At 36.3% G+C, this 22,289-nt stretch overlaps 1 protein-coding gene and 1 long non-coding RNA gene across 2 annotated transcripts in view; both read left to right on the top strand.

Moving 5' to 3' along the window:
* Positions 1–8,281, top strand: part of grk6 (G protein-coupled receptor kinase 6) — a 55,039-nt gene extending 46,758 nt beyond the window's left edge. The window contains exons 9-16 of the mRNA XM_055180003.2: positions 1,042–1,232; positions 3,709–3,746; positions 4,079–4,168; positions 4,246–4,454; positions 4,613–4,750; positions 5,096–5,233; positions 6,673–6,807; positions 6,903–8,281. Of these exons, the coding sequence (XP_055035978.2) occupies positions 1,042–1,232; positions 3,709–3,746; positions 4,079–4,168; positions 4,246–4,454; positions 4,613–4,750; positions 5,096–5,233; positions 6,673–6,807; positions 6,903–6,953 (990 nt within the window). The 3' untranslated portion in view covers positions 6,954–8,281. The remainder of the gene's footprint in view (positions 1–1,041; positions 1,233–3,708; positions 3,747–4,078; positions 4,169–4,245; positions 4,455–4,612; positions 4,751–5,095; positions 5,234–6,672; positions 6,808–6,902) is intronic.
* Positions 1–22,289, top strand: part of LOC141366079 (uncharacterized) — a 411,784-nt gene that overhangs the window by 376,979 nt on the left and 12,516 nt on the right. The gene's annotated exons all lie outside the window — the stretch shown is intronic.

The following is a 22,289-nucleotide window of genomic DNA, read 5'->3' as shown; positions in this document are numbered from 1 at the left end:
CTGAGTGGTCAGGGGTGTTCACTGATATGCTCACACAAAAATCGCTGCAAAAGATGCTTTCCAACAGGTGTTATCGTAGTTTTTGCCAACTCCATTGACTTGTATTAGATGTGCTGTGAGGGACGGTATTACTCCGCGCTGGGAACTTTGTTTCTATTCTAGCAATTGGCAATGCAGGATTAGTGCCACCAACTGGGCTGGAGTGTTTATTATTCAAGCTCTCAACGGAAGAATGTACGGGTGTGAGGCGTTTGGAAAAATAGGTCCACAAGTTTACAACGAATGCTAAAACACCTGTTGGAAAGCATCTTTTAACGCGACTTCCGTGTGAGCACACCACTGAACACCCCTGACCACTCGATAAGTTTCACGTCTTTGTAAACGAAAGTTTAATGCATTTTAGGAAGGATTGTTCCAGTGCACCATTAAACCCATTGTAAAGAAACACAAACACCCAAAAATTCTCTGGGCAGCCGCATATGTCGAAATTTCAGTCAAAACTGTTCTATTTCATCATAAACTATCTGAAAACAGGGCTTCAAGTGCAAAACACCGAACTTGTCCTTTAAGATAATCTCTGTTCGGGAAACTGGCCATATAAGTACTAAAGTATTATAGTGCCCAGTAGTTTCTTGGTGCACTGATGCTGTTTTTTTTTTTTTACAAAATAATTACTTGTATATTTTGGATTTGTTTATCCAACAGTCTGACCTCAGCTATTTCAAGCCAAGCTATTTTGAGTTTTTTTGTTTGACTATTATTTTTAGGATTAGGCCTTCACAATATTGGTGGGAAACTGACATATATGATGATACATTGATGTGTGCTTCACTGGATGACTTAAAAATCTCAGATTTGAAAGGAATTTATTTCTGCCTTGTATTTCTTGTATCTATGATTTCTCTTGCTGTTTCTCATATAGTGTAACACTGGCATAAGGGATCCGAAATAGTTTTCTTTCTGAAAAAAATGCTCTGCATGTTCTGCGATGTGACTATTGCAGAATTATGTAATAATCTACCTTTTTGTTTTTCTCACGAGGTGAGTCTTGCGTACGCATACGAGACGAAAGACGCCCTGTGTTTAGTGCTCACACTGATGAACGGAGGAGATCTGAAGTTTCATATCTATCATATGGGTGAGGCGGGTTTCGATGAGAAGAGAGCTGTCTTCTATGCTGCAGAGATCTGCTGTGGTTTAGAAGATCTCCATAGAGAGAGAATAGTGTACAGGTAAGAACATAAATGGTAAAGAAATAACTAGGACGCTTTGGTCAGCTGCTGCGTTAGGTCAGCGGCGCCGCCATATTAGAAGTAACAAGTAGAGATGCGCCGAACGATTGGCAGATTATCGGCCGATAACGACATTAAATGACTCGATCGGTACTTGGAATTTGGATTTCTCTCTTTGCCTTTACAGAGATATGTGTGTTTTTTTCTATGATGATGCGCTCCGGTCCTAACAGCACTGCGCGTCATTACATCCCCATCAAACAGCGCATACAAACCAATATATATCACGGACAGTTACATCCTCATGCCAAAAGTTTTTATTTGCATGCGTTTTAAAGTTTTGACCGTTTAAACTTTAATTTTTCTCACAGCTGCTCTGTGCGTGCGTCGGATGTACACAAACAACAGCAGCAGTCTGTCATCAGTGCACGTGAACAGAGCAATCTCTCTCACGTCTTAAAGCTACAGTAACATAATTCATCTTTTAATAAAATCACTCTCTGCTCATCACTGAACTGTTGTACTTTATACGAATGCGTGTATATTTAATTTATACAGTAAAGACTGTGAAGTGTTTCATTTTCATTACATTTAACAGACACAATACTTTTTAAAGGCATATTAAATTTCTCTTTCAGAAGAAATATTTGTTGTGCTAATTTATTTGGTTCTCTATTAAAACAATAATATACATAATTACTGCAAATTATATAACAAAGCAAACATCTGTGCTATTACTTTATCTAAAAAATGTTAACATTTACAGTCATCAAAGAGCTTGCATATCAGCTTGATGAATCGGTTGGCACATCACGAAGACAACAAATCGGTATCAGCTACAAAAATTCTGATTGGAGCATCCCTAGTGACAACAATAGCTATCAAACAAATATGAGCAAATGGAGGTGCTGCAACTTGTTAGATGTAAAACACAATGGGCCCTATTTTAACGATCTAAGCGCATTGTCTAAAGCGCACAGCGCAACGTCTAAATGGGCATGTTCGATTCTACTTTTGCTAATTTAACGATGGGAAAAATGGTTTGTGCACCGAGCGCATGGTCGAAAAGGGTTGGTCCTATTGTAATGGGAGTATTTTGGGCGTAACGTGCAATAAACCAATGAGAGTCTCAGCTCTCATCCCCTTTAAAAGCCTGTTGCGCTGGCGCTATGTCTAATCCCTATTTAGATGACGAACTTTGTAAACTGAAAAACTAAGCAGAGGAAGAAGATCCCCAGTTTAAGATTAATATTAAATAATTGTGTTGTTTTTCACTTGTATTGAAATTGTTATTTTTTTATTAAAACCTTTAAAACACGTTTTCTTTTAGTCATGGAAGTAAAAAAGCAGGCTTTTAATTGCTTTAAATGTATCGCTGTCCAAAATCATCAAAAAATAATTTACAAGTATGTAAGATAAGGTTTGTACTCTAAAAATACTTTATTTGTTACAAACAGGAGATAAAGAATTTACAAACGGCCTCCGCAAGGTTCAGCAGTTGGACAGCGTTTTTTTAAGCATTACTTAAAAATGTTTCTAATCTTGCCATATCCACAGATACAGTGTCATCATGTACAATAAATCCGTGACGTAGCATTTAAAAAAAAAACATTTAAAAACAGAAGCATTTGTTTAAAGCAAAGCATTTATTTACTTACCAGGCTACAGGTGAAGCAGCTCTTTGCGCCTTCTAACGTCTCATAATTAGTCCTCATTTATGTCCAAGAGACTCTTTTACATTCAATCCTTTAATCTTTTTATATTTGAAAAGCGTTTTTGTGCTGCTGAGCATTCATATGTGATAAGCAAACCTGCGTTTTCGTCCCGTTTATATAGCGCATATTTCTAACGTGTTCTTTAAATAACAAAACACATATTGCGCCATTGACATTAGACTTTAGACAAGTTTTTGTTGGTCAATGGCGTAGTCTATTTTAGTTGCCTCAAAATAGCAACGCACCAACAATGCGCCTGAATACACCTCGTTTTTAGACCAGAACGCCCATGGGCGCAAAAGGGGGCGCAAATGAATTTGCTATTTAAACAACGTGGCGCTGAATGTGAAAATTACATTGCGCCGGGTCGAAACTAGCAAAGTACACTTGCGTCGCGCTTTGCTCTGCATTGCGCCGGGTGTAAGATAGAGCCCAATAACTTTTACATTTCTCAACCAAATTCAATTGTTTTTTATCTGTGTGGAGTATATACATTTTGAGTAGCCTGTTAGTTGTATTGTTAACCCCAACTATTTAGTTTCAGCAAATCCAAATCAAAGAGTGGCAGTCTGCATTTGTTTTTATAACACTAAAATTATATCTTGCATATAGCCTAAAACAACGATTAACAACATAACGATTATTTGAGGATTTATTTGAGTAAAACCCTTTCAGCCACCTCCCTACAGTATGCATGCTCATATGTTTCGATTTAGGGAACTTTCAATACGTCACTAAGTTACTTATGTTTCCTCTTTTAGGGATTTGAAGCCGGAAAATATATTGTTGGATGATCATGGTAAGTCACTTAAGGCAATGCTTATTGTTATAAAAATAGATGTAAAATGTGACCCTGTCTGGGAAATCTAGGATCTTATAATGAGTTTAGGAGCATCAGACTTTGATTTTAATCTTTGACATGACCTAGTCAATATTTAAGACAATCAATTTGATATTTTCACACATTAAATAGGATGATTTTATGTAGAAAACGGTAAAGCAGGCAGGATTTGTCATTTTTAAAACTGAAGTGCTGATATTGGCCACTAGATGGAGTACCTGCATCACTTCTTCTGAACTTAACTCTTTGTGTACAGACTGATGTAACAGCACCGTCATATTTTTCATCAGGTCATATACGTATATCAGACCTGGGCTTGGCTGTGCACATACCAGAAGGTCAGACAATCAAAGGTCGCGTGGGCACCGTGGGGTACATGGGTATGTATTTGTATTTATTACATTCTGAAGAAGCTTTTAATGTGAAGGTTTAGTATGACCTATATGTATCCCATCAGCCCCTGAGGTGGTGAAGAACGAGAGGTACACATTCAGTCCGGACTGGTGGGCTCTCGGCTGTCTCCTCTACGAGATGATCGAGGGCCAGTCGCCCTTTCAGCAGCGCAAGAAGAAAATCAAACGTGAGGAGGTGGAGCGGCTGGTCAAAGAGGTGGAGGAAGAATATTCCAGCAAGTTCTCAGAAGACTCCAAGTCGCTCTGTAAAATGGTTAGCACTTGATTTACTCTTATGCTATGTAAAGCTTACATACATACAAAGTTATGCACTCATACTATAAACACACAAAAAAAGATCAATGACATCACAATGCTAAGTAGTGTCTCTTTTTTTGAGCTGCTTATGTGTTTTTAATTTTCATTGTTTAGCTGCTAGCCAAAGACCCTAATGAGAGGATCGGCAGCCAGGGGGGCGGAGCCTCCGAGGTAAAAGCCCACCCCATTTTCCGTTCCATCAACTTCAAGCGTCTTGAAGCAGGCATGCTCGAAGCTCCCTTTATTCCAGATGTAAGTATATTTGTGCCATATTAGACATTTGATACAAATAAATCCCATAATAATCCAAGTCGTGATCACCCACTTTATTTGCAATAACAGCAGAGTCAACAACATGAGTCATTTTGAAATTAAATCTCATATACATTATTAATTATGTTTATATGACATTTATTTGAAAGTAATAAGATGAGTTGCAGTGTGTTATTCGTTTTAGACAAATGTTATCTGGAAATAAAAAAACCTTATATCGCCACTGATCAATCAGGATTAAGCCTTCCAGAGTGCAGTTTAAGAGTCAAAACTCTTTTATTGCATTGTTTGAGCATCGGCATGACTTGTAAACTTTGTCTGCAGCCTCAGGCCATCTACTGTAAGGATGTGCTGGACATCGAGCAGTTCTCCACAGTGAAAGGGGTGGAGCTGGAGCCCAAAGATGACTCCTTTTACAGCAAAGTGTCCACTGGATGTGTTCCCATCCCCTGGCAAAATGAGGTCAGGACTTTGCTCAAGTAAAGGTTTTACTCTGATATACACTCACCTAAAGAATTATTAGGAACACCTGTGCAATTTCTCATTAATGCAATTATCTAATTAACCAATCACATGGCAGTTGCTTCAATGCATTTAGGGGTGTGGTCCTGGTCAAGACAATCTTCTGAACTCCAAACTGAATGTCAGAATGGGAAAGAAAAGGTGATTTAAGCAATTTTGAGCGTGACATGGTTGTTGGTGCCAGACGGGCCAGTCTGAGTATTTCACAATCTGCTCAGTTACTGGGATTTTCACGCACAACCATTTCTAGGGTTTACAAAGAATGGTGTTAAAATGGGAAAAACATCCAGTATGCGGCAGTCCTGTGGGTAAAAATGCCTTGTTGATGCTAGAGGTCAGAGGTGAATGGGCCGACTGATTCAAGCTGATAGAAGAGCAACTTTGACTGAAATAACCACTCGTTACAACCAAAGTATGAAGCAAAGCATTTGTGAAGCCACAACACGCACAACCTTGAGGCGGATAGGCTACAAAAGCAGAAGACCCCATCGGCTACCACGAGCTCACCAAAATTGGACAGTTTAAGACTGGAAAAATGTTGCCTGGTCTGATGAGTCTCGATTTCTGTTGAGACATTCAGATGGTAGAGTCAGAATTTGTCGTAAACAGAATGAGAACATGAATCCATCATGCCTTGTTACCACTGTGCAGGCTGGTGGTGATGGTGTAATGGTGTGGGGGATGTTTTCTTGGCACACTTTAGGCCCCTTAGTGCCAATTGGGCATCGTTTAAATGCCACAGCCTACCTGAGCATTGTTTCTGACCATGTCCATCCCTTTATGACCACCATGTACTCATCCTCTGATGGCTACTTCCAGCAGGATAATGCACCATGTCACAAAGCTCGAATCATTTCAAATTGGTTTCTTGAACATGACAATGAGTTCACTGTACTAAAATGGCCCCCACAGTCACCAGATCTCAACCCAATAGAGCATCTTTGGGATTTGGTGGAACGGGAGCTTCGTGCCCTGGATGTGCATCCCACAAATCTCCATCAACTGCAAGACGCTATCCTATCAATATGGGCCAACATTTTTAAAGAATGCTTTCAGCAGCTTGTTGAATTAATGCCATGTAGAATTAAGGCAGTTCTGAAGGCGAAAGAGGGTCAAACACAGTATTAGTATGGTGTTCCTAATAATCCTTTAGATGAGTGTAGACTGGGTAACTTAAGGATAAAATATATTTAATTCATTTAAACTATATTTGAACACAACAAAGCCCCAATAATCTTTGCAATTCTTTAAGTACTGCAGTTTCTCAGTCTGCCAGTAGGTGGCTCTCCATGCACAAACAGGAAACTCGCATGTCAATAAATTGCAAAAGTACAATTTTTGTATTTCTTAAAGTGTTATCATTTTATTGACACATTCAGATGATAGAGACGGAGTGCTTTAAAGAGCTCAACGTGATAAACTTGGACGGCACTGTGCCACCCGACCTCGACTGGAGAGGTCAACCTTCACCCCCACCCAAACAGGGCTTACTTCAGAGACTCTTTGGAAGACAGGTGGGTGAGACCTGGACATTCACTTCTTTAAATGCATTTATATTATAAAACACATACCAAGTGTTTGACTGCATGTGTCTGTGCTGCCCCCGCAGGAGTGCTGTGGAAATTGCAGCGACAGTGAGGAGGAGCCGACACGTCTGTGAAGGCGTGGCCTGTGCGGGACTCCTCCCCTACACCGCTGAGGATCTCATTTGTTTACAGTTTTTGCACATTTGTATTTTTACGATAGCTCTATATAAATATTGGAATGTATATTTTCATTATATAGCCATGCAGTGTATCTTATTTAAAATCATCATGTGAAAAGGACAAAAAAAACGGGTCACGGTTATTGTTCTTTATCATGTGTCAAATACGGCGAGGACGGATCATTCAACACTGTACGAGTCTCGAAGCCGACTGACCCGACCACCGATGCTGTACAGGTACATGTCACCAGTACATGCCGTATCGCAGCCTCTTTGCGCTTTTCTTTTCTGTTAATTCACACACGTGTACAGTATGCACTCGGAAATATTTGTTTTAAGACACGGGGAGCAAAGGAAATTTGCTTTTGCAAATATTTTTATATTTATATTTTGAATTCTTTTATTTTCTTATGGTAATATTGACAATCAAATGACACCATTTGTATTAAACAGTGAAACGTGCATTAATGGATCAAAGAAAAGCAAAAACAGGACGCGACTGAGTAACAGAGGGAAATTTTAACATCATAAATTGCGTAAGGTGACTTCGCTAGAGATACCTAGTAAACCAAATAGGTGCGACTACTATATAAGTACAATAACATCTGGAGACGGTCGATCGTGCCGATCATGTTGTAAATACAAGACACTCATCTGTAAAGTCTTCAGTGCGTCTTCCTGCAAATTTCTCACTGGATGAATGGGGGGAAAAACATCCTGGTTATAGTTATGTGTGCGTGTGTTACATACTGAATCAAAACGTGAGGCATTATTATCCATTTATGATATACTTCAAGATATGTGAGCGGTAATAACATAACATGACATTGTCAGATTCAAACTCTGAAGACTAAAAGACTTCAGTACCCAACACATTTCTACAGATAATCAGTGCTTAAAGGTTGAACACGATAATATACATTAAAAATTGTGTTTTTTAGTAGTTAATAGTAGATTAAAAATGTAATTTTCATGTGCTGCATAGAATTTATTTGCTGCTTTTTTACATGTAGGTCAAACAAAAATAATTTGCCAAAAATAAGTTTTGTTTTTTGTTTCTTTGTTTTATTTTTTATTTATTTTTGTTTTATTTATTTTTGTTTTGATTTTCTTTTGTTTTGTTTCTCTGTTTTTTGTTTGTTTTTGTTTTGTTTCTTTTGTGTTTCTGTTTTTTTATTTTTTCAGTTTTATTTATTTTTTGTCTTGATTTTCTTTTGTTTTGTGTTTCTGTTTTTTGTTTTATTTTTTCAGTTTTGTTTATTTTTTGTTTTTTTTTCTCTGTTTTTTGTTTGTTTTGTTTTGTTTTGTTTCTTTTGTGTTCTGTTTTTTGTTTTGTTTATTTTTTTTAAGTTTTTTTAATTTTTTTAATTTTTGTTTATTTTTTTGTTTTGTTTTACAATATAATGCACTCACAAAAAGCTCTTTGTTTGCTTGGAAATTAGGGCTGTCAAAAGATTAATCGCGATTAATCGCATCCCAAACAAAAGTCTGTGTTTACATAACATACGTGTGTGTAGTGTGTATAATTATTATTTATATATAAAAACACACACAGTCATGTATATATTTAAGAAAAATTTGTTATATTTATATATAAAATATTTATGTTTTTATATAACATAAATTATATACATTTATATACAGTATATAAATGCAAATATTTCTTAAATATATACATTAATGTGTGTGTATTTATATATACATAATATTTACACACAATAAACACACATATGTTATGTAAACACAGACTTTTATTTTGGATGCGATTAATCGCGATTAATCTTTTGACAGCCCTATTGGAAATATGATGGCTTGGGAACTTTCCTCTACATTTGACCTCTTAATGCACTTAAGACCAAACCGGTTACTTTTTTATGTCGTTTTTCATCATAGAAGGTGCCTTTAGAGGTTTTAAGGTACTCATTATTCGAAGTGTTTTTATTCGGATGTTTTCGAGCTGGCTTAGCATCTTAATACGCACACTTTTTTCTCTGTTCTCCGCTGTTTTACCTCAAACATTACTGCGATGTCCGAACCCTTTTCCAGAACTTTTGTGAACATTCGGACATCCTCATATCTCTGGATCTTTGTATTTAAGCCGAATGCGCATCATTGGCGGCCCATAAACTCTAGGCTCTACGATGAAGCGCAACGCTTCGGAAGAAATCCATGGAAGTACCGTCACGTTTTCTCATCTATTCGCAGTTTACATTAATTCTGTCGGACAAACTCAAATACATTCCAGTCTTTACCGTACTGTACAGTTGTATAATGTATTTGTTTGTTTTGTTGGTTTGTTTATTTAGCAATAACGAATTTTATAACTACTATATAAATGTGTACAACATTTCAAATTGAGAGGAAGACGGGACTTTGACTCTGTGTTTTCCTGAGCCAGGCTTTTAACACTGTGAAGTGAAGTGTACATTTCTGTCACAGTACTTTTATTTCTTTGTGCAATACACTTTGTTTCTTTTGTGTACGTGTGTGTGCCTAAATGCTTTTACCTGCACTGCATGTGTCCGTTTTCTTTGTCATAACCACTAGCGAAGGCCATAATTTCCCCAAAATGAGTAAAATGTTACGTTTTAGCATCTAGTGTTTTTTTATTAAAGGAAAGGTAGACAATTTCAGGGTCATTGATGATAATATATTAGTTGGGTCATTTCAATAAAATAGGACTTTTGGTAAATTGATAAATGGTACTGAGAATTAAACATTGCAGTGCTTTAGGATCAAAACTGTCCAGCCACATTTGTCAGTATTATTTTTACTGAATTAACTTGAGATTCAGAGTTACAATGAAAAAGTCCCCATGATATGAAAGTCGTTGTTTTTTACAAACATTTATGGCCAAAAATGTATGCCTCTATCTCTACGGTGCCATTTTATGCATCATATTCTGTTAGCAAATGGTACGGCTAAGATTGGTAAATCTCTTTTTTTTAACTAAAATATTAAATGGTATAATCATGAAGGTTACAGAGTCAAATATGACTAACAGTAAGTGTGTATAATGATATATAATCTGAATGATTTGGTTATTCCAAGCCGTCAATTGAACAGTAAAGTGTTTTTGCTGTGCCACTGTTATGTTAACTTACCAAAAGTTGATCTGAATTTAAGTTTTTTGAAAAAATTAATGGTGTATCTGTATTTTTATGTTTTTATGTTTTTTTTTAAGTCCACAGCCCTTTCATTTAAGGCCAAAGCAATGTGTTGTTGTTTTTTTGCAATGTCTTGTATCTGTTCTTGAAGCCTTATTTGTATCTGATACAAACAACTGTTCCTGGATTGCACAGTGAATACTAATTTTTGCTAAACTCAGTAGTTTCTTCTCACTCAGGTTAATTGCGTCATATGTTTTTATTTGCTTAAAATACTGTATATCCACAGCCTTACTGATAATATATTGTGAAGCTTTATATTTGTCCTTTCTGAAGTTGTACAAAAGACATGCCACTGGGAAACGCTGTTTATAGACTTTGATGTAAAATTGTGTTGATGAAAGCAAATTTTTGTTTGAGTAAATGTCCTTTCTTGTCTAAGCACTGATGCTCTTATTGGTTTTGTTTTACTTTACGCTGTGAAGTCTGTACATTTACGCATGACCTCTCATGCAGGTCACCTGTGTACCACAAATTGCATTTTATTTCGTTTCTCTTTTCCTTCAGGCATTTTTTTGCATTAGTATTTAACTTCAATAAATTTTTATTTGGTTAACTTTGTTCTGAACACGTTAATGTGAATACGTCAGCAAAATGTCTTTTTGTTAATCCAAATTCTGTTTTCTTTAGCTATACACTGTCAGAAAATGGTCCCTAGATGTCACTGAAGTGGTATTATTTCCAAAAGTACATCTTTCCACCTAAAGACTTCATATTAGTACCTCAGATGTATACTGTGCAAAACTCTTAAGCCATCATTAGATGTGGTGTTTTTGCAATGGTATAGTAATCATATGTAATTATTTCTCAGTTTCTTTTATTAGAATTCAACCAGAAAATACAGGAAATGTGTATGTAGTATTAAAACTGTATAAAAGTATAAGCTGAAGTGTCAAGTATTTAGTGCAGAAAACTGCAGTATCTCTTAAACCTAAATGAAATTAAATCCTAATTCGAATCAAATGACTTCAGGACTTCAGTCTCCTCAAAAAAGCTCAAGATGTGTTTTTGTGCCAAGAGAGGTCACACTAAATACTGACTGACGCCTGAGGAACACATTTAGTTCTGAAAATAGTTTTATTTTTAATTTTGTGTACCTATTTCCTGTATTTTCTGTTTGTATCTTAAAAAAAGAGTGAAAAATAAATATGGATGGACATTAAAACTTTACTAAAACAACAAAGCTGGTGATGACCTAAGACTTGCACAGTACTGTACACATTGGGACCTAAATGGTACACATTAGGGCATTTTTAAAGGGTACTCCCCCAGTAAAAGCTTGGAAACATTTATTGACATTTTTTTGACAGTCTAGGCCCTGTAACAAACATTAAATATGTTCAGCCTATAATTGCATTGTATTCCACCAGGTTTTAGTCATGCCTGGTAAGGTTATGGTGTTAAATTAGCATTTTAAGATTTAGTTCACTGAAAAAGAAAATTTGCTTCATTCGAACACACAAAAAAAAATATTTTTGCACTTACATTAGTTTAATCAATTAAGATTTTAGTTATGAGTTGCTGTACCTTATTAAATCAGTTCAATAAATTATTGAATTTGCTTTAGTTATGTTAACTTTATGGGGCGATTTCCCGAACAGGGATTATCCTAAGCCAGGACTAGGCCTTAGTTTAAGTAAGGAATAAATAGATGACGGGCTGTTGAATTATAAGAAAATAATGCACACCCAAGTTGGTTACACGCAGAGTGCCGTTACACCGCGGGTGTGCATTATTTTCAAATAATTCAAAGGACCGGAGTCAATTATTCCGCTTATACCACGCTTACCACAAACATTGCTCTGGTGCCTACTTTTCAGACATTTGACAAGTTAGGTGTAAGGTTAACGAAAAATAATGCATACCCGTGGAACGTTTCTCAACCAATCAGAATACAGTATTCAACAGACCCGTGGTATAATTAGGAAATATAACTAGTTTTCACAAACATACCTTACTGAAAATATTACTTGTATGCATTTTAAGGCAAAAAGGGCACTGATATATTTTAAGATATCTCAGTGCAAGTTGTTTTCAGTTTGGACAACTCTTACATTCATTTTCATCCCTGTCTGGGAAACCGCCCCTATAAATTAGAGCAACTCATCACTAGTTAATACAGTTGAAATGACTTGTAAATCCAAGTTTTTTTAAACTTAAGTAAAATTTTAAGTGCAAAAACATTTTTAACAGTGCATGTAAGACGATTTTAGCTGAAACTGGTTCATGATCACTTATAAATTGCAAATACTTAGGTGCCAATACTGTGTGAGTATACTAAGATCAGATAAAGGCAACACAAAATTATTGCTCCTGTGCTCCTGACAATATATGGTTACTTAATGAAAAGTATTTACATTGCATTGTTTATGATATTCTGTATAATTAACTAAACTTAAACTAATAGTGCAACAAATAGTGAAGACAAGTTATGGGGCAAATGTTTAAAACTGCATTTACAAAATGGTCAAACTATGTACCCCAGGTGTTGCTGGGACAGTACATTTTTAAAAGGTCCTAATAAGGTACAGATATGTATACATATGTATACAATATGTACCTCTTGAGGTACTCACGCGAACTGTTTAGGTCTAAAGCTATACTTTTTGATAGGGTAGCACCCCAGTGACAGCTAGGGTACATATTTGACCATGTTTTCTGACAGTGTGAGTACTTGTACTTGTATGCATAAGTAACAGTAAACCCATCTTTTTGCAACTGCTCTTAGGATCTATATTTTATCATCTCATAAATACAATATATTTAACTCAGATATATGTCTTACTACTTAAAAAAGAAAAAAGAATTTAAGAGACATTTAGACGGTTTAACATGCTTCCAAAAAACACTTAAATTACAATTTAAATTTCTGTAATGCACTAAATGTGTAATACAATAAAACTAAAGGTGTTATTTGATGCCATATTCACTCTAAAAAAATGCTGGGTTATTTTCAAAGCAGAGTTGGGTCAAAAAGAGACAAACAGCCATTGGGTTAAATTAACATTAGAGTTGTAGTTTTTAAAGTCTCATCTTGGAATCGACCGCATTTATACTCGGTCTTGTCTTGGTCTCAGACAAAGAGGACTTGGAATTATATTTGAAGACCGGTCACAACTGATGGCACATCACAAAAAATTTTTACAAATTTTTTTTTATCATTAATTGTATGCAGTTTATTCAGGTTTGGCATATGATGTTGGCATTGTTTAAGCATTGTTGAAGTTTCTCCCAATGACAACTTTTCTAATTTTATTACTAAAAACACCTGCATTGTGTTAAGTGGATGGCAAGCCATGGAAAGACAGTTCAGAATAAATAGTTAAATTGATTTCAGCTCTTTAGTGTTTGTTCACTTTTATTTGCTTATAGTCAAAGATAAATTCTCACATATCTGCAATGCCTTTGATTATTTTATCAACTTCTCTGATGGCACACACACACACACACACACACACACACAAGAAGTGCCTAATCATATGCATATTACACATTTTATCATAAGTGTTTTAATGCAGTGAATTGCACTGGTCTTGGTCTTGACTTGGTCTCGGCCTGTCTTGGTCTTGGTCATGACTTGGGCTCTTTTTAGGTGGTCTTGACTACAACACTATGTGCATATTTGACCCAACAATTGGTTGAAACAACCCAGCACAGGTTAAATTACAACCCAGTGTGTTGGGTTCCTCTCTATTTGACCCTGGGTTGAAAACCCCCCAGCATTTTTTTTTGTGTGTAGAAAAACCATTTTGGCTGTATTGTACCAAGGTAAGAAAAAAAATGGTTCTTTTATTATATAACCATGAAGAACCGTTTATGCCCATCTGATGGTCAGATAAACAGCAGACTGGTTTCATCTGATTAAATATCATCTTGATACCCTACTGGAAAATTTAGTAAAAAAAATGTAGGTGGTCCTCCCAGCCTGGCAAAGGTGGACAGCTGGTGGGTCAACTTGTCTTCCAGTCGACCAGCTAAGTCCAGCTAGACCGGCTTAAAAGGTGACCAAAACACAGCTAGCTACACCGGCAATTCCAGCTAAAACCAAGCTGGGAGACCAGCTAAAACCAGCTCACCAGCTTGTGCTGGATTTTTCTGTAGGGTATTTACTTCTTATAAAAGATAATGTCACTTTTATTATGCAACACACTTGTCTCACTTCAATCCCATGACACTGCAACTCCAATCGCGAGAGCCTCACACTTCATGATGTTACCGACACAAATCTCCTTTTCTGCACTGTCGATTCGTCCATCAGACTGATCATCGCTGCAGACTGATCATCGTTCCCTTGCACCTCACTCTCTGGTCCTTCTGTTGCTGGGCAACACTCTTTAAAAGCAAAAATAATGCCGCAAATAGACTCTGCTGGGTTTTTTATCATTGGGAGAAGAGCGAACCGGAGCCTGTCGTACCATCTGTGAGGTGTAGACATGGCATCAGACTCAAGGTCTCGAGTGAGAGATGGGATGGGGGAAAGGGGGGGGGGGTTTGATTGTAGATGAGAGGGTATAGTTTATCTGCTGTACCTGACCAAGGTCACTGGAGCTTTAACTGTTTTAGTGAACACAAAGCACTGAAGCAGAGCTGCTGTGTAAGGATCTCTTATCATCTGCATTTTTCTCTTTGTTGCTATGTAATAATGCTGATGGGATTTGTGCTTTGAAGGTTCATAACTGTTGCTGTGGTGTTTACCAATCGAAAGCTTTAAATCGGTTATGCTTATGTTTCAAACAATGTAGAATGTGAAGCAATGAAGAAAATAAATAATATTAAGGATATTTAAAGGCGGGGTGCATGATGTTTGAAAAACACTTTGGAAAAGGCAATAGTACCAAAACACACTTGTAGCCAATCAGCAGTAAGGGTTGCGTATGTGTGGGACGGGTCTATCAAAACAAAGCCAGGGGTGTGTTTGTTTAAGTGATTTCAAATATCAACATTGACTTTCAGAGATCATGCACCCCGCCTTTAACCTGACTTACAGATAATTCTATCACTTATGCTGAAACATTGTGCTGTGTAGCCCCGCCCACATAGAGAAATGTTCTTATTGGCCATTATGGTTCGACATCAAGCACCAAGGAAGTATACAGTCCTAAAAAAAGTGGCTCCTTAAAGCAGTGGTTCTCAAACTTTTTAGCCTTGTGTACGGTGCACTCGTTCAAGCCACACCCCCCCCCAAAAAAAAAATATGACATAAAACATACAACATTTGAATTAAACAAAACATATTAAATTACAAAATCTGTTGGTTAGTATAGCCATAATTTTTCTTATTTTCCTTATTTTTAGCCTTATTGATTACACAGAATTTAAATTCATATATTTTTATAAGACTGTCATAAAATGGGATCCATCTGGCATCACCTCTGGGCCCCAGTTTGAGAACCACTGCCTTAAAGGTTCTTTATCCGGCTGTATGATTCCTATAAACTTATCTTACATAATCTCATGGCAACTAGTGTATGGTTTGTTAGGATAGGACAATATTTGAAAATCTGGAAAATTGCATTTTAAAGTTTTCCTAATGAAGTCCTTAGCAACTGCATGCACTCACAACAATAAAAGTTTTGATATATTTATGGTAGTGCATTTTTTAGAATATCTATGAAATAATCTTTAAATGATATCCCAATGATTTTTGGCATAAAAGAAAGTTCTATATTTTTGACACATGCAATGTATTTTTGGCTACTGCTCCCTAGAAATACCCCTCGAAATGACAGTATTACAGCAGCAGTTTTCCAGTAACTTACTGTAGATTTAAACGCATGTTATTTACTAACAACAGTTTGTTTCAAGTTAAATAAACATTAAACATTAACAAGTCTTTGTCTTTACAGAATAAAACTAAAAAACGGCATCAAGCAAAACATTCTGGGAACCAAAATCTAAAATAAAAGGTTGATAAAGATTTCTGGTTCCCAGAATGCTTTGCATGACGTTATTACTGTAGTTCTATTCTGTAAAGTCAAAAACTTGTTACATCTACAGTAAGTAGACAGCTGCAAAACTACGGCAAAATTTGTACAATGTGGTTTTGTGCATTTGTGCCCAAATAGTTTTATAAAGAACCTTTATAAACCCCAAAACCGTTCTGTTACAATGCAAAGTTTGATAGAGTTAAGGATTTCAAACAAGCCATTAACACTATGTGGGTGATTCTCACGAAACCATTGAAACACCACGGCACTAATGATTTTAGCTTTAAAATGTGTAATATAGTAACATTAAAAAGCATCAGAATTAACGCAATACTGTGTTCTACCTTGCAAAATGTGTGATTTCAGCATAAGAATTTATAATTGTAAATTTTATCTCATTTTCTGCTGAAATTCTCATTACCGCAATGTGTCCGGCTGTGTTTGAACATGCGTTATGTTGTAATTTAATCAAATTAACACAAAAATATTAAGAAAAAAAATACATGGATGTTTTGCTAGACTACTTTAGATGACAGAAAAAATATTTACTGATTATACCACGGGTCTGTTGAATGCTGCATTCTGATTGGCTGAGAAATGTTCTATGGGTGTTGATTATTTTTCTGTAAACCGCACACCTATCTCTTCAAATGTCTTAAAAATAGGCACCAGAGCAATGTTTGTGGTAACCGTGGTATAAGCGGAATAATTGACTCCGGTCCTTTGAATTATTTGAAAATAATGCACACCTGCGGTGTAACGGCACTCCGCTTCGCGTCGTGCCGCATTACCACCTTGGTGTGCATTCTTTTCTTATAATTCAATGGCCCGTCGTCAATTATTCCTTACATATTCATGTATAATAATAATGAAGAAAAATTAGGAAAATTATGTGTCCATGCCTGATGTTCTCATCCTCCGCAACACTTTTTGAGAACAGTTTAAGCACACATACAGAATTTTAATAAAGTTTGATTTTGAGTGACCAAGCACATGGACCAGTTACTTCAAGATGGCTACCAGGTAAGATAATTTTTTTACAGTTAATTTGAAATATTGTCTTGTCAGAATGCTTACACAACATTTTGATTATCATTACCGCAACAGATGCTTATTAAATGTTAATTTAATTAATAGAAGCATAATACTTTGATTTTAAATGCATGTGCAGAATCTCCAAATTATGTTCTTTCAGGTTTGTCATGTCATTTTGAAAATATGTCAGTGTTGATGTTTTCTGACTGTTGCGGTAATGAGATTTTTTAGGACAAATTTTTTAAATTATGTTGCAAAAAGTGTTAAATGATAAGTAAAAGTTTTTAAATTAATGTTCCCATTTACTACAGACTTTGTTTTTCAATTTCTGGTGGGAAAAAAAGTAAATTTAAAGCAACACTGTGTAGTTTTTTTTTACCTTTAAATAATGTCTCTAAAATTATTTCAGTGATAGAACAACTTTTAACTAGACAAATTGTACTGTTGCTGCAACCTGAGCAGCCTCCTAGCTGCTACAAGCACACTCTGAAAGTGGCGGTGGAGGGTAGAGCACACAGCCCCGCCCCGCCCCTCCCCATGCCTGCAGAAGAGTGTCTGATACCAGGCACTGTTGCGCTTTTCAACCACATGGGGGAGCTGTAAGTCATTTTTACATCGAAACTACATAGTGTTGCTTTAAGCAACTTTTACATTTTCATGCTTGACATTTTTAAAACCAAGTTTCCGTGAGAATCACCCATGTATGGGCAAAATTTTGAGTGTTTCAGTCTTGTGTTTTTAAACAACCGATCCAAAGTCCCGAACTGGCAGATTGAAATGTTATGAACTGAAGCCTGCAGAAACATCTCAAGTGTTGAAGTGTCCATACTTGATTTTTATCAAGAGAAATGTCATTTTATAGACCACACTAAATTTCTAAGCATGCTTGAAAAAGTTTGGCAATGCATTGATTACATATTTTACCAACGTGACCAATATACAGAAAATCTTTTCTATAGATCAGTTGACATTAGAGGTCAAATTAGTGAAGGAACGTTATGTCAGACGTGCTGTGACCTTTGTGAATTATGCACCAGCAAATGACGCATCTACCAACACAAAATACGTAAAGCACTATATCAAAATTACACATTAACAAAGTTTCACTCAATAGGTTAATAATAGGCTTGTTCCCAGGATCAAACATTTTGGGGCAGTTTCCTGACAGGGCTTATCCTATTCCTAGACTAAAATGCATGTTTGAGTTACTTTATTGAAAAACATCTTGCACTGACTTGTAAGATCACATAACACACACAGTTTCTGCCAATCTCGTGTTAATCTTGGGTACTTATAGAGTAATATTTCATCCTTCATATGTCCAAAAAGTCTTTTGTGTTGTCAGATTTATAAAAGATAGAACATCCTTTCAGTTTTTTTCCAAAAAAAGCCGATATTGGAAGCGAATGGTGGGAGAGCATCAAGAGTTACGAGTACAGCACAACTATATGTTCGTGTTGTTTACATCATATTCACTTATACGCTAATTCCAAACACTTGAGATTACATTTTGATCTACTTACGGCCTGTGGTTCCGACTCCTGATTGGGGTCTTTTAATGTTGGGAACGCTCCATCACTCAATGTTTATTTCAATTCAATTTTATTTATATAGCGTTTTTCACAATTGTTAATTGCTTCAAAGCAGATTTACATTAAAAAATGTAGGAAAAGCATAGAAAAGCGAGCGTATTAATAATGTAACATAAACAGTAAAGTAGTAAGTTAAGCCAAAGATGGTGGACTCTCCAGGGGATGAAAAAAACCCTAGGAGAGAAACCCTCCTGGCTAGTCCAGGGGGAAAACTCCTAGGAAGAGAAAAACCCCTGAGAGAGATACATATATATTTATATATATAAATACTATTGGGGTATGTGAACGGGTAAGCAAATTAAATGGTTCCCCCGGTGGTCACTGGTGGTAACTACTTTAATGTTCTACTATAACTAAGGTCTAGTCTTGTCTGGGAAACCACCCCTTTGTCTCTCAGAGGACTCGAGTTCAAATCAATGTCTCTAAATTTTCATGGGACTGAATAAGACACTAATCATTGTGTCTACATCCCATAATGTGTTTGGTACTTTTTAGAATTAACTCAGCTGAAAGAGCACAAGCACTCTGTGATGATGAACGTTTGCCTTTACTCATCAAACAAAAGCTTTCATTGTCTAAAGTGCACGAGTCAGTGATTGTATCTTTATTGAAGGCCGGGCAGATTGTGTCAAATGTCCTGGTATGAGATCCGTCACAGAGAGCGACTGTGGGTCAGTTTGTGTCATTGAGTCAAAAAGAGGCCGGTCAGTGACAGAAAGTGTGACCTTTTGCCTTCTTTGTGATCACTGTGTCATGCTTGCCTGCATCACACTTTTACCATTTCTCTTCCAGGAAATATCTAATGTATGTGTATATATTCAACCTAACATTTCAGAATAGCCTATTGTTTGGCCTCGGTTTGAGCCTCGGCTGGGTCGGGAGGTCTTTCTGTGTTGAGTTTGCATGTACTCCAGAATGGGTTTACTACGGTTCCCTCCCACAGTCCACAGACATGCAGGTTAGATAAATTAGAGATGCCAAATTGTCCTTCCCCCACTTGTACAATACACTGTAACATGTTGTTTGGAAGGACTAACTGTTTTTCAGTTGTGTTTCATGCCGTTATTAGCACAGAAAGGACACACTGTAGCTTTAAAACAGATACGAGTGCCATCCAAGGACAACATAACTGGTGAGCTGAAGAGATACAGTATATGAAATTAGTTGTTGTGTAATAGAAATGTGGTGGGACAAAATGTTCCCATGCTTCCTTCAAACATAAAGGATACGTAAAAATACCTAAAGTTTGATGTATCTGTTTCACAGACAGAACCACAGATGAAAGGAGCCCACAAGGGTGGCCGAAACATGCATGGTGGTATTCATAACTTCAGTATAATGTCTCTATTCTTAGAGTCTTGGAAATAAAAGGCAAAGCCATTCTCTCGGATCTCTTGCATTACTCTACTGGGTCAAGCGAGGAAAGGAGCTGTTTTTCAGTTTGAAAAAATCTTTGAAAGAAGTTTTGCCCAGGGCTTTTGAAAATGAACACAGAACAATGTGGTAAGAAAATGGTCCCAAATGGTTACTGAGACAGTTTCCTTTTCAAAAGGTCCTAGTATGTACCATTTAAGTATTAATATGTATACATTTGCTACCAGTATCCCAGCAAACACAGAACGTTCCCCTAACGTTAGTTTTTGGTTATCATAACACTCTCCTAACATTAGTGTTGGTTTCAATGTCATTTTCCAGGGTTTGTACACTCTAAAAATGGCTGCGTTATTTTTGACCCACAATGGGTAAATAATGGACAGAACACGTGCTGGGTTAAAAATTAACCCGTGCTGGGTTATAAATGACCCAATGTTGGGTTGTTGTTATGTAACCATATCATAACCCAGCAGTTGGGTTAAAATGACCCAGCATTGGGTCAATTTTTAACCCAGCACGTGTTCTCTCCAATATTTACCCATTATGGGTCAAAAATAACATAGAGTGTTATTAGAGTGTAAACTAACCTAATGTTAGGGGAACATTAAACTAACCTAAAAATAACATTCTATTTCTGTAAAGAAAACTTTCTTGGCTAACCAAAAACCAACCTTGGAAAATAACGCTATTGGAACTTACGTTAGGAGAACGTTTTGAGAACCAAAAACTATTGTTAGGGGAATGTTTTGGGAACCAAAAATTGTTAGCTGGGATGTACCTTTAAGGTATAAACTCATTCCCCACTAGCCATTTTTTGAAAAGTTTTGCCAGCATTTTTTGTGATCAGACCCTCTGCTTTCAAAAAAGAATAAACAAACAAAACGGGAAAAGTTTCATCCTATCTATATTTTTTCTCTGCTTATAAACTCTTAAATATGGGTATTTTTCTTTAAAAATATTTTTTTTAACAAAAAGCTGAAATAATTGCATTTTTGTGAAGTAATTTTGTTAGAGATGATCAAAACATACACAGAGTCTAAAATGAGTAAAAAAAATCTTTTGGCTTTTTTCATAAATTGGATAAATCTAGTGGATAATCGTGGTATTGCAGATTAGCATAAAAATTCAGCAGGAACACATTTTTTATGCAAATGTTTTCTCTTAATTGAGGAGATAACTGTCGTTGGCCTGGAAAGAGTTAATATGAACTCTTTGAGTGCAAAACTGTACTTCTTAAAATGATACAGCCCCAGTGACAGCAAGGGTACATATTTAGGAGAAAAAAAACAATACAATTGCTTCTAAACAAAAAACTCTATCGACATCAAGTCAAAATTTCCATCAGAAATGGCCAAAAATAGCAAAAAACTAAGACATAAATTGTTATAACTCCACATGAAATTAGATTTTTTTCACCAGATTTGATACACTGATGTATGGGCAAAGTCTAACGTCACACAAAAAGATGGTATGACTGCACCCCTAGTTGGCCTTATAATTGAACCAAGCCCTATGGTCATACTGTACAAATGTTTTACGCTAAACGTGTATAGTCCTAAAACTAGCTAGATGTAATCATGACCTGAGGTTGCATGCACGATTTTGTCATAGCGTGGTCTTGAGATAGGAAGTTATTTTTGCTTAAAACTAATGCAAAATTATATTTAAAATCATGAGTCATCATATATTATTTCTTTCATGGCTTGGAGTATAATCATTGGTGGATGCAATTCACTCCCTAGCAACTAATGAGAATATCCCAGCAACCATTTTGCAAAAGCTATATCTCTGCATCAGAATATCGTATAGGCTCATTAACCTTGTTGTAACATTTCGTGTCCCAAAATTTGCTACGGCAAGCACCACTCGCATTTTTTTCTTCAGAGATGTAGATTCTCAATAAGAGAGGGACGATTGCAGTGGATTATTTTTGTTGATAACTTTTGCATTTTTTCGTCTGAAATCATAGGTTTTTCTAGGTTCTCTGGATCTGTGTCCTTGTTCGGCTTGACCCTTGTAGCTATATTTGGATTTGTTGAGTATGTTCAGTTTATTGCAAAAAGTCCTGTCAATGCAATATGTTCTTGGGTTTGTTATTTCCTATGGTCTTTCATGTTCTGTTCTGAAATATTCTTGACCACAGTGTTTCATTCAAATGGGCTTCATTCATCCTGTGAGTGACAAATGACACTGATG

The sequence above is a fragment of the Misgurnus anguillicaudatus genome, chromosome 9 (assembly GCF_027580225.2).
Source record: "Misgurnus anguillicaudatus chromosome 9, ASM2758022v2, whole genome shotgun sequence".
Lineage (NCBI taxonomy): Eukaryota > Metazoa > Chordata > Actinopteri > Cypriniformes > Cobitidae > Misgurnus > Misgurnus anguillicaudatus.
The sequence above is the reverse complement of the archived record's forward strand: the minus strand, read 5'-3'. Positions and strand labels throughout refer to the sequence as shown.